We start from the raw sequence: 13,865 nt of genomic DNA, 5'->3' as shown, positions 1-13,865 counted from the left end.
GCCTGGCTTATGTGTTTCCACCGTTTCCTCTGCTCCCTTGTCTGATTGCCAAGATCAAGCAGGAGAGAGCTTTGGTGATCTTGATAGCCCCTGCGTGGCCACGCAGGACTTGGTATGCAGATCTGGTGGACATGTCATCTTTTCCACCATGGACTCTGCCGCTAAGGCAGAACCTTCTACTTCAAGGTCCCTTCAAACATCCAAATCTAATTTCTCTACGAAAGCCTGTCACCAGGAAGATCTATCATAAGATATGGTGTAAATATCTTCACTGGTGTGAACTCAAGGATTACTTATGGAGTAAGGTCAGGATTCCTAGGATATTATCTTTTCTCCAAGAAGGATTGGAGAAGGGATTGTCAGCTAGTTCCTTAAAGGGACAGATTTCTGCTCTGTCTATTCTTTTGCACAAACGTCTGGCTGAGGTTCCAGACGTTCAGGCGTTTTGTCAGGCTTTAGTTGGAATCAAGCCTGTGTTTAAACCTGTTGCTCCGCCATGGAGTTTAAATTTAGTTCTTAAAGTTCTTCAAGGGGTTCCGTTTGAACCTTTGCATTCCATAGATATTAAGCTTTTATCTTGGAAAGTTCTGTTTTTAGTAGCTATCTCCTCGGCTCGAAGAGTTTCGGAGTTATCTGCTTTACAATGTAATTCCCCTTATCTAATTTTCCATGCAGATAAGGTAGTGTTACGTACCAAACCTGGGTTTCTTCCTAAGGTGGTATCTAATAAGAATATCAGTCAGGAGATTGTTCACTATGTCCTAATCCTTCTTCAAAGAAGGAACGTCATTTACACAATCTTGATGTGGTTCGTGCTTTAAAGTTTTATTTACAAGCTACGAAGGATTTTCGTCAAACATCTGCTTTGTTTGTTGTCTACTTTGGACAGAGGAGAGGCCAAAAGGCTTCGGCAACTTCTCTTTCTTTTTGGCTAAGAAGTATAATACGCTTAGCTTATGAGACTGCTGGCCAGCAGCCTCCTGAAAGAATTACAGCTCATTCCACTAGAGCAGTAGCTTCCTCATGGGCTTTTAAACAGGCCTCTGTTGAACAGATTTGTAAGGCGGCGACTTGGTCTTCGCTTCATACCTTTTCGAAATTCTATAAATTTGATACTTTTGCTTCTTCGGAGGCTATTTTTGGGAGAAAGGTCTTACAGGCAGTGGTGCCTTCCGTTTAAGTTCCTGCCTTGTCCCTCCCTTCATCCGTGTCCTAAAGCTTTGGTATTGGTATCCCACAAGTAATGGATGAACCCGTGGACTGGATACACCTTTACAAGAGAAAACAAAATTTATGCTTACCTGATAAATGTATTTCTCTTGTGGTGTATCCAGTCCACGGCCCGCCCTGTCATTTTAAGGCAGGTGTTTTTTATTTTTAAACTGCAGTCACCACTGCACCCTATAGTTTCTCCTTTTTTTCTTGCTTGTCTTCGGTCGAATGACTGGGGGTGGCAGTTAGGGGAGGAGCTATATAGACAACTCTGCTGTGGGTGTTCCCTTGTAGCTTCCTGTTGGGAAGGAGAATATCCCACAAGTAATGGATGAACCCATGCACTGGATACACCACAAGAGAAATACATTTATCAGGTAAGCATAAATTTTGTTTTTCAGGGTTAGAAGTCGCAACGCAAAGCTCGTAATCTAGGTGATAGTGAATTGCAAGAACATCTCCTATTATGTTGGGATACATCATACCAACTGCTGTTCCTCAGGTACTTTAGGGTATTCTTGGTGACCCAGTGGGTTCAGTCGATCTCTTTAGCTGAATAGCTTGTCCCCAGGAAATACCGCCCAACATTCATTATAGGTATTATCATCTTTTATTGGGCAAACTTGCCAAACTATGCATGATTAAGGGCTAGGTGCCTTAAACGTCGCTTAGTATGTGACCCAGATGAACTGGTAATAAAGGTACTTTTAAGTAATGCTACTTTTTGCTGTTATATGCTGTGGATATACAGATAGCTACACTGGTTTACAAATTTATATGACATTATAGAAGCCAGACAGATTTGTTGTTAGTCACTAGGAACATCATTTATAGGTAGGCTTATCCAAAAAACTAGAAAGCTAGACGTTAACTTTTTGGAGCTGTGAGTCTCTTGTCATTACCTGAACTACTTTGTAGAGATAACTTTGACCTAATTACTGTACAGGCTAATTATTTGGCCTCTGTAAGACACGGTCCTTTTGTATGTGGTGCCCGAAGGGTTAAATCCTCTGTGTTTTATTTAGCTGCTCTCCATATCTAAATGAATAAGAGAGTGTATGTGGACGATTTCAGTTCAATATCAGTCCAATAATCACGGCTTGACTGAAGTCTACAATCTCCTATTTCATTTCTGCATTTTAAATAATGATGGTCAGATCCATATGACTTCCACATCACAAAAGAAATAATGGTTATATTCTTTCTATTTTTCAATAGAATAGGGATTTAAGGCTTTTTTGTGTATGTTTTGAATAGTATCTGCAGATTTCAGATGAAATGGGTTATGGTATTGAAATACAGTGACAGGTCATTAAAATACTGAAAGATCAAAAATGCTAGAGATTCTGTGCTCTGAAAATTGAGCAGCAATTTCTTATAATCGTTTTTGATGGCTGAGGGGTTAATTATCTACCCTTGAAGGCAGTAAAGAGCTTAGAACCTTGTATTTGTGTCTGAACAATGGATCATAGCTGTTAGTATAAGCACAGCACACACTCCCCTCACTCTTCTTAAAGGGACATTAAACACTAAATAAAAAATGAGTTTAGCACCTTTTTTTTTTAACAAACTCTTCACAAAAAGTCAAGTTTATTTTTAGTGATGGTAAATCCGAGCGTTTTCTGTACACTCTGATTTTCCATCACTTTAATGTCCATAAAACAGTGGGTGTCGCTATATTGTAGGTTACCTTTTCTGCTGAGGCCAATTAGGAATGGTTATAAATGGCTTACTAGAGTCTGCAACCAATGACTGTGTGGGATATAGCTGTGTCTGCACTCCCATGTTTAACATGAACTGGAGAGCCCACAATATTCAGAATTAAATTACAGCAAAGGAGAACAAAATAAATAATGCAAGTATATTTCAAAGTTGTTTTACTACATGTAATTAAACACATTCTATTAATATCTTGAGGTGTTTAATGTCCCACATTTTCTGCAAACCTTTAAAGATCTTGCAATTACAGCATTTTTCTGCAGCCTTCCAATAAATTAACATATAAGCAGAACCTGAACATTATTAGAACAACTTGACACCTTAAATGTTGCAATTGTTTTAATATGACCAAACTCCACCACCACTTTCCTTATATGGAGGAGCCAAATCAGACTTGAGTCTTGAGATGACAGGGCTTGCCTGTGTAATTATGTTAACAAAATATCTGTTTGGCTACAACAGAAATAAGATAACAAACTGCAAATTAGGGATATATATGTGGCAAGGTTAGGCTTGTGAAGCCTGCCATGTGCTCTTTCAGTTTTAGGCATTGGAGAATCCACAATTTCAGACGTTAATTTTAGGAAAACCAGGCAAAATAAAGACCATATATTGCAAAGTTGTTTTTTTATATGTGTAAATTACATATTTTATGTTAGTCTGTGTTTACTATCTCTTTAAAGGGACATTCGACACCAGAATTTTTGTTGTTTTAAAAGATAGATAATCCCTTAATTACCTATCCTCCAGTTTTGCATAACCAACACCGTTATAATACAAGTTTTACCTCTGTAATTACCTTGTATCTAAGCCTCTGCAGACTGTTCCTTATTTCAGTTCTTTTGACAGACTTGCATTTTAGCCAATCAGTGCTCACTCCTCGGTAAATTCATGTGTGTGAGCTTAAAAGGACACTGAACCCAATTTTTTTCTTTCATGATTCAGATAGAGCATGCAATTTTAAGCAACTTTCTAATTTAATTCTATTATCAGTTTTTCTTCGTTCTCTTGCTATCTTTATTTGAAAAAGAAGGCATCTAAGCTAAGGAGCCAGCAAATGTTTGGTTCAGAACCATGGACAGCACTTGTTTATTGGTGCTGTCCAATCAGCAAGGACAACCCAGGTTGTTCACCAAAAATGGGCCGGCATCTAAACTTACATTCTTGCTTTTCAAATAAACATACCAAGAGAATGAAGAAAATTTGATAATAGGAGTAAGTTAGAAAGTTGCTTAAGATTGCTGCTCTATCGGAATCACAAAAGAAAAAATTTGGGTTCAGAGTCCCTTTAATGTTATCTATATGACACATGAACTAATGCCCTCTAGTGGTGAAAAACTGTCAAAATGCATTTAGATTAGAGGCAGCCTTCAAAGTCTAAGAAATTAGCATATGAACCTCCTAGGTTTTGCTTTCAACTAAGAATACCAAGAGAACAAACAAAATTGGTGATATAAGTAAATTGGAAATTACATGCCCTATTTATGTCATGAAAGTTTTTTTTTTTTTTTTTACTTGACTGTCCCTTTAAAGGGACATGCAACCCAAAAAAGTTATTTCATGATTCAGAAAGAGCATACTCTATTATCTAATTTGCTTTGTTCTTTTTGTATCCTTTGTTGAAAAGGATACCTAGGTAGAATCAGGCCTGGGAGCTAGCTTCTGATTGTCATTGTCATTGTCAAAGATACAAAGAGAATGTAGCAAATTTGATAATAAAAGTAAATTGGAATGTTTAAAATGTTTTTCTCTGTCTGCATCATGAAAGAAAAATGTGTTTCATATCCCTTTAAGTTTTAAACTATATAGCAAGTAAGAAAACTAAAAGAAAAAAACGTCTTCCGGTGGCGGCTCTAGAAGATGGCTGCGAGCTTCTGTTGCTCTGAAGAAATCATCTTCTAATCTCTATTATATCGCCATCACTCTATGCCATCTGCATCTCCCTTGACAGATAAGCTGTCTGGGAATCTTCAGTAGATTTCAATCTCTTCTTCCGCAGAAGGCATTGGACTAAACTAGAACCCACGAGGGACTTTGTATATACCGCACACTCAGGAATAGAAATACAAATGGATACCTTCCACACTGAAAAGGAACTTCTAACCCAAGGCATGGTTACTACCCTAAAGACTCTACTACTACCGGGGTTAGAAAAATTTGAATTTACGCTACAACAATTGCGGACCGAAATTCAAATCGGGAACCCCCCACACCTATCTTCAAAATGGTGCCAATTACCAGCAGAGCAACACTGTGACAACGTTTGTACGGCCCCAGAGATGCACCAGCCAGGGCAGATTGAGAGATTGCAGGGAGCGACAGATATAGTCACAACCACATGGCCCATTTTCACCGGACATCGACTTACTGAATATACTGAACCTCTGCTTTGAATCACAAAATAGAGCAGATGTAATCGCCATAAGCACAGGAGACACAGTGTCAGTACAGAACATCACGGTAACAGGCTATACGCCTTCACTGCAATATGATCCTGGCACGCACTTGTTAGTTCAAAAGTTACTGGAGAATACATTCTACCAAGGTATATGTCAGCTACAAGGCAATGGATCATTCCGAGGATCAAGATCACTGGCGGCTCTGCTAATATTCCTGAAACACGTGGAGGACAACATACTAGCCACCCGTAGAACAAAGGGCAACGGCTGACTGACAATATAGACACCAATACGGGTCACCTATGTTCATAGATAGCTATAATTTATGTTATTCGGTACACCTATGTCTACTTCTCAGCACTGTATTTGAGATTATCATACGATTTTAACTCAAGGAATGTGGAAAATAACATACATGTTAATAACATCTTGGTGGTTTACACATATTACTCGAAGAAGTCTCAGTTTTGTTTTGCCATATTGTTCACAACACAATTGAATAGCCTCTTGCATATGAAGTATTTTTTAATGCATCACTAATATCCTGTACCCACATTAATATTATAAGTTTGTAAACACATAGACCTCTTCAGTCAGCCTAGTGGTATGAATGGTCTCATGTAGTGTGTGCATATTTTCCTGGATTTATTCAAAATGATGCATTACACGGTTTAGTATTAGGACTACTTAGCCACTGTATGGATGTTTAATTGCAATTTTAATCTTCAGCTCCCTAAATATGGTCATAGACGTTGTCCAACACATGTTTTTTATCTTTTATTTTAACCCTTACTTAGATGACAGCAGGCCTAATAATGGTTGGATCTTAGCCGTCTGCGTGTACAAAATACACATATAAGATGGAGGGCATACGCAACGTGTACTATATCAATAGCTAGCCTTACGTCCCAGCGATGCTCATATACTGCCATATAGTCTGTTGAAACAGACCCATTGGCTCTGTTGGAAGCAGTGAGAATCTTATTAGCTGGATATGTCTCTTGTTTTAATTATAACTTGTTCATCATTAATATTTAGGCTTTAAATATATCCCACCATGCTTCTACTAATAAAGATCTGTATGATATCTTAATTTCTTAAATATTACCTTTATAACTCCCCCCTCATCCATAGGGTGCTGAAATCGCACACGCGAGTGGGACATATTTATTTATTTATAGTTATATTTTGGCAGCGCAAGTAGTAGGTATTCTGCTCTCTGTAAGCTCTACCACAATGGGATGTGGATTCTATATCAAATGTGGAAAACTTGAATGCTGCGATATCCCCACCCTGCTCTTTACTTAATGCTGCTCTATAAATTAGTTCAGTTGTCACTGCTTGATTTGTTATACGGTTTATGTTATGTGTAGTTTTTGTTGTTGTCTAACACTGTGAGAGGGTGTATTTAATTAACCTCTTTACTAGTCATCTGGCAATGTTTTACTACGTATATTGCATAATTTAATTAGACTACCTCTCTGTCTTATCTACAATGAGAGCGACAAAGCTACATATTTCTAACATTAGACTCATGCATAATCAGTATACCAAGACTCGTCAATGCAGTGCTGCATCACTGAAACTATATTATGGAATTCTTTCCTTTGATTATATTGACAGTATTTGCTTGTTGTATATGTGCTCTCATTTTATATGTACTGCTTTTCTCAATAAAAAGAATAAAAAAAAATCAAATTTACAGAACAAAAGTGTGGTTCAGTACAATATTGTGTAAAACACACACAAATCAGTCAGCAGGTAGGGAATTGGATAGTAAAGTGTCATGGAAAGTCCAAAAGTGTATGATTCTCTTTATAGCAATATGAAAGCCATGTTCTCATTGCAGTTTGTAAAAGAGTATGTTGTAATAAATAAAACAACCTGGAAACGAACAATAGCATAATAGCTTGTTCTATGGCTAGTTACCACCCAAGAAGCAGCCTCTTTTTGCTCAACATGTGCCTTTCACAGAGAAAAACTTTCCTGAAGCATATCAGTCTGATCCTGACTTAACAGTACAGTTCAGCCCCGAAATACCAGGCAATCCTTCTCTGAACGAGAGAAACAGCAAAACCCCAGACGTACGTTTCGGCCTATTGTGGGCCTCGTCAGTGAGGTGCAGCCCAGTGTGCTTAGAGGAATGTGGCTGCACCTCACTGACGAGGCCCATAGGAGGCCGAAACGATCGTCTGGGGTTGTCATGTTCCTTGTCCAGAGGAAAATTGCCTGGTATTTCGGGGCTGGACTGACCTTAGTTGGCAGGATCAGACTGATATACTTCAGGAAAGTTTTCTTCTGTGAAAAGCACACTGGTCTAAAAGAGGCTGCTTCCGGGTGGTAAATCGCCATAGAACAAGCCACTGAGCTGTTGTTTGTTCCTGGTAGAGCGCTTCTCTCTTCGTATGCAAATTATTATGACCCTGGGGAAGTCTCTCTATGGGTGATGGGGGAAACCAGACGTGGACTCCTTGCCCAGTGTGCTTAGTGGAATGTGGCTGCACCTCACTGACGAGGCCCATAGGAGGCCGAAACGATCGTCTGGGGTTGTCATGTTCCTTGTTCAGAGGAGAATTGCCTGGTATTTCGGGGCTGGACTGACCTTACTTGGCAGGATCAGACTGATATACTTCAGGAAAGTTTTCTTCTGTGAAAAGCACACTGGTCTAAAAGAGGCTGCTTCCGGGTGGTAAATCGCCATAGAACAAGCCACTGAGTTGTTGTTCGTTCCTGGTAGAGCGCTTCTCTCTTTGTATGCAAATTATGTTGTAATGACTATCACCATTGTTTTATACTAAAAAAAAATAAAAAAAAAATAAAGTTCCTGTGCCGAAAACTCAACCTATTGTTCTCATGAAAATTCCCATTTAAACGAGACAAGCTTGCTGGAAGAGCAATACTGCTTATCTTATCTCTGTCTAAATACAGAAGCCACCAATAAGAAACTGCAATTTTCATTGCGTGGTTTCAGTTAGCAAAACCAGTTATTTCAATTTCTAGAACATGTACATATTTAATACTCTGAAGTGATTGGGGCCAAATTAATAGGAAACATTACAGCACAATGTCCCTTTAAGAAACAACCTGCTCCTTTTCCAAGTCCTTGATCCTGTACATTTTCGGAAAAGCAGGTTTAATGAAAATGCTTTACATTGTATATTTTTATTACATGATTAATCATTTTAAATGGAATTACATTTTGATTTAATGTCACTTTAACATATTTCTTATTATCATTTGAGTTGTAGCTGACATCTTGCAATGTACAAATGATGTGTCGTTGTCATTCTCATGTGCCATAAATCACTGTTATTTAGTATCCATTGTTCAGGTCACACTTTCATTTTGGAACCATTTCTGATATTATTGTAACTTTATTTTTTGCTTGTTCATTATCTGGCTTTCCTACATTAATTCCTGTCATTACCATAATCCAGATGGCAGGTCAGAAGTGTCAGCAGCGTAATAAATATTAGTGACTCAAAGCATCTGCATTAATTTGTTCGTTGGCTTCTGCTTAATGTTCTGGTTGCCAATTTATGTTACATTTCCCGCTAGCCACTTCCCTGCTCTGCTTGCTACATTTTTATCTTCTATTTCTTCGGTCATAATAGCGCCCCAGGTATTTTATTTTCTTATTTAAAAAAAAAAATAAAAAAAATGGTGTATATTTTTTTTTATTAATCTCACAATTTTATATATTGGGTTTTTTCTTTTTTTTTTCTTCTCTCTTAATGGTTTATTTGTTTATGTAAAAATGTATGTGTGTATTTATATTTATTTTCTTTAAAAAATAAATAATGTCCTCAAGGGATATTCTTGTATAAATATCACATGCTCTAATTATTTTGTGTCATTATTTATTTATTTTTTCCATTAAAGTGATGGTAAATCCTAGCGTTTGTGAAACGCTAGGATTTACCGTTGGAACAAATAAAGGGGACTTTCCGTCATGAAGTATAAAATACTTCATGCTAAACGTTGCTTTATTTGTTTGTAGCATTCACTGCACTGATCTGCTCAGGCAGCACACGGCAGAATGCTGTTTTGCTGAGCGGTGACATTTCCACCTCTCAGCCAATAGCCGTGCGTGCCAGCTGGCGCCATGCCGGATAGCTAGCATGCTATTGGCTAAGATCACCTCAAAGAAAAATAGCGTTCTGCTGTGGGCTGCCTGAGGAGCTCAGTGCGGCGAACACTTCAAACAAATAAAGGAATTTTTAGCATGAAGTATTTTATACTTCATGACTGAAAGTCCCCTTTATTTGTTCCACTGGTAAATCCTAGCATTTCACAAACGCTAGGAATTACCATCACTTTTACGACCTAATGTGTGTTACCTACAAAAGGATTAATAACATAGGTAATGTCTTGCAATGCACAGTGCTGTTTATCCAGTCAGAAATGAGAGTCGCACTTAGCTGCTCGTTCACAGTTGCTTCCTACTTTGGAGCTGTAATGCTTGTGGCTGTGAGAATTTGCCCTATATAGCTGCAAAATGTTCTGTTTCCTTGATGTTTCATATGTGTGTTATTTATTTTACATTTGCTTCATGGTCTTTTCTGTTCTTTGCACAGACGGCGTACCCACCAACTCATTACATCAGGAGAGTGCCACAAAGAAAAATCCACTATTTCACAGGCCTGCAAGTTGTTCAGCTCATTATCCTGTGTGGCTTTGGGATGTCTCCGCTTCCCTACATGAAGATGATCTTTCCTCTAATTATGATAGGGATGATACCCATCAGGTGCGTTATGGGGAAAAAAGGATCTATTAAAACAACTTGTTGCTAATAGATCCTGATATGGCAGCACTGAACTGAAACTATACTAATCTATTGAAACACACACACACATGTGTATATATATCCGTAATAAAGAGAGCACATTCCCGGAGAGTGCTCTCTTTATTACAGATATTATGGTTTTCGGCAGCACCCTGGGTTGATGTTGGCTTGTATTCTGGTGTGCTAACCTCTTCATATACTATATGAGTGTGTGTTATCATCTTTTAAGTTTAGCTACAATCAGGAATTAAGTTTGCACCCATTTTAGTCACTTTGCAGCTGTCTATATTACTTCAGAAATGTTCAGACCAAGCGTAAATATAGGGTCACAAAGGTATGTGGTATCATTGCACTGGGTTTTGGGAACAAAAGTTTGAAGAACCCTGAACATACTGATGTAGGTGTAGGGGTGTGCACTGTTGATCACTTTATCTGTTACATTGTTACAAACACAGATGCCATGTGATATATTTCAACAAAGGAGACCAAGAGAAAGAGGACAATTTTGTAACTGGGATTTTCAATTATACTTTCAAAATCATAAAAGTTTAATCTTAACTCATATGGTCCGTTAAATGCTTCTGTTCTATAGAGGTAGACATTATTTAACAATAGATGGATTAACAGAGTGAACAATATTTACCTTTCAAGTGTTCACTTTCTATGACCCCAACAATGATCTGTCAAATGCATATTTACTAGTTTCGGAATTGTTCTTGACTAAGACAATGCAGCAATCAATGAAGACAACCCTTGATAGATAGATAGATAGATAGATATATATATATATATATATGTATATAATAGATAGAATTGTAGTACTTGATCTAAAAGTTACTGGTATTTGTGCAATAATTTTTTATTAGTTAAAAAATATTTCATTATAAGAATATACCTCTACTTATTCTTTTCCCAGAGGATGTTGCATACTATTAAATCTTGCTAATTTATTTAGCTCCATTGACCGGGAACATCAGCTTTTGCATTTTATGCTAGAAGCACATACTACAGTATTTCCCAAACTGGGGAAACCTTTCAGATTTCCCACAACATTTTCTTCACATATCTTTATTAAACAATGATCTCAAAATATATGCTAAAATTCTTCCTATTAGAATCAATACATTTCTCCCAAAATACAAATTCAATTTAAATTACTTTACCATAGTGTTCTTAGATGCTGTTAAAGCATTCAACAGAGTGGACTGGTCATTTATGTCAGCCACTGTCTCACACCGGCTTGAGCTCCAAATGTATTGATACTGTGTTTGCCCTCTACAACAATCCCACAGCCAGGGTTAAGCTCAATGAGGAACTTGGGAATGTCCCTTCCCCCTAATTTTTGTTCTTATAATAAAAATACTAGCAATTAACATGTGTAATAATACACAAATCAGAGGTCTAAGTGTAGGGCCTAATGATTATAAACTCTCTTTTATGAAGACTACATTATTAAGTATCACATCTCCATTAGTGTCTCTTCCAGCGCTGGAATCTGACATTAGGGAGTAGATGAACAATCTAACTTTCTTATTAATGCAAGGCAAGCAAATCTGATCTGCTTAAAGGAACACTAAATATTAATTATAAACATGGTATTGAGGTTTCGCCCCGCCTCATTCTAGATATGTGCGTCGCTAGGTTGAAATCTACCTTTCACATCATTTCAGTGCTGATGTGTTTGCACATGTGCAATAACTCTCGTTCAGATACCTGCAGTGTAAGCTAGGTTCCAAAATGGTGGCATCTATAGTTAGAGGACAGTACATGGGTGTGTAATGTCCCTTTAACATTAAGCTGCCTAAATCATTTGAAAAGCATATAACTGACATCACAAGCGCATGCTCTAAAATAAGATAGTCAAACGGATATACTGCCTACAACAAAGGTGCAGATAGATAATCAATAAGAGGCGCCAAAAAGTGAAAATCTAAAAAATAATAATTAAAACTAGTGATAGTAATGATGATAACAATATATGACAACTCTGGATGACCAAAAAATATTAATCAAAAAGTGCCAATATTGGATAAAATCAAATGTCTATAGGAATTATCCAATAGTAAATGAAAGTATCTAGTGAGATAATAATATATATACATATACATAAAATAGTGGTGTATTAATTACATATGAAATATTTGTTGATTAATATTGATGAATTATAGTCCAGCAATATAAGTATTAAAAAATAAGTGATAAATAAAAAATGTCCACACAATGATTTTCAAACAACCAAAATTAGATCAAAGCATAAACAACAAATAGCGGATATGTAGCAATGTCCACACAATGGTTTCCAGGCAGCTCCTCTGGTGTGTCGTGCCCTGACACAAGATGAGAATCTGAAACAGAAGAGACAGAGAGCGCCACATAGTTCAGATTAATGAGGGGGAAAAAGGATGAAGAGATGTGTATGTCGCAGGCATCCTACTCACTTGATAGTAAGCACTGATGTGCAATACCAGCAGGCCGAGTCCAAAGAGTCGCTCGGCAGACTCCCCAGGCACCTGGAACAGATGATCTTTGTTGTACCGGCAACAAGAGTATCAGGAGCGATGGGGTTCCCAAAGAACTTCTTTGCTATTTCACAACTGTTGTTAGATAAAGATGCAGTCTCTGCTAGTTTGGCAGCAGCAATTAAGGCAAGAGTGCAATGGACGTCAAGCACAATGTAACAGATGCTTCAAGAATAAACAGGAGTGCAGCAGCTTTATCTGATATAGCCTGATGAAACCGTGCTGGGACACGGAGAAACGCGTTGCTTGTTTTTATATGCTTTTAAGCTGTATTAAACTTCTTTGAATTTGTTTCATTGCTGCTGCACTCCTGTTTATTCTTGAAGCATCTGTTACATTGTGCTTGACGTCCATGGCACTCTTAATTGCTGCTGCCAAACTACACATACGTACACATCTTTTCATCCTTTTTTTCCCCCTCATTTATCTGCACTATGTGGCGCCCTCTGTCTTTTCTGTTTAAGATTCTAAAATAAGATATCTGGGGATTAATATCACAAAGCAACCAGACAGTTTCTTCCCTTATACCTACACATTGTTATATGATTGGATACAATCTAAACTTACTGTTCGGCAAAGCCTTTGAACATTATCATGGCTAGGTCGGATCCATGCATGTCAATACTCCCTAAAGTGCTATACCTCTTTCAGACCCTACCTATCTATATCTCAATAAATTATATACAGTACATAATCTAGAAGCCCTTTTCAATAATTTCATGTGGGGGGTTGATAAAAATCCGTCCTATACAGACCTGGGATAACTGAGAATTGGGTGCACCAAATCTTTTATATTACTATTAATCTTCCCATATGGTGATAATTATTAATTGGTGTCAAGGTCGGGAGGGAAAACAGTGGGGATCACATTTGAGGAATATCTTAATTCCACCTGTAATATTGGAGATCAATGCTGGATCCCACCTAAAGATATACACCCTAAAGTAATCACTAATTTACAGATCAAAGCAGTGGGATAGAATACTCTGTAACTATCTTCAATTCCCTCTCCACTATCCCCATTGCTGGGAAACCTGAGTATCCCCTTTGTCTCCCAACAATTGAAGGTCTCCGTATACAACAAAATATCTAACATTCCAATCTTGCTCAATTTACAAAATAACTCTGTTAAAAACATTTACGGACCTCAAATCCATAAATGGTCCACTTTCAACTTGGCTGTCCTACTTCCAGCAATGGCAAATCTTTTCCCATCTAAAGACAAACTCA

At 37.6% G+C, this 13,865-nt stretch overlaps 1 protein-coding gene across 1 annotated transcript in view; it reads left to right on the top strand.

Annotated features, from left to right (window-relative positions):
• Positions 1 to 13,865, top strand: part of LOC128650395 (solute carrier family 4 member 11) — a 541,036-nt gene that overhangs the window by 523,589 nt on the left and 3,582 nt on the right. Inside the window, exon 21 of the mRNA XM_053704315.1 lies at positions 9,908 to 10,077. Within this exon, the coding sequence (XP_053560290.1) occupies positions 9,908 to 10,077 (170 nt within the window). The remainder of the gene's footprint in view (positions 1 to 9,907; positions 10,078 to 13,865) is intronic.

This window comes from Bombina bombina, chromosome 2 (assembly GCF_027579735.1).
Source record: "Bombina bombina isolate aBomBom1 chromosome 2, aBomBom1.pri, whole genome shotgun sequence".
NCBI classification, from domain to species: Eukaryota; Metazoa; Chordata; class Amphibia; order Anura; family Bombinatoridae; genus Bombina; species Bombina bombina.
Note: the sequence above shows the minus strand (reverse complement) of the source record. Positions and strands in the feature narration are given on the sequence as shown.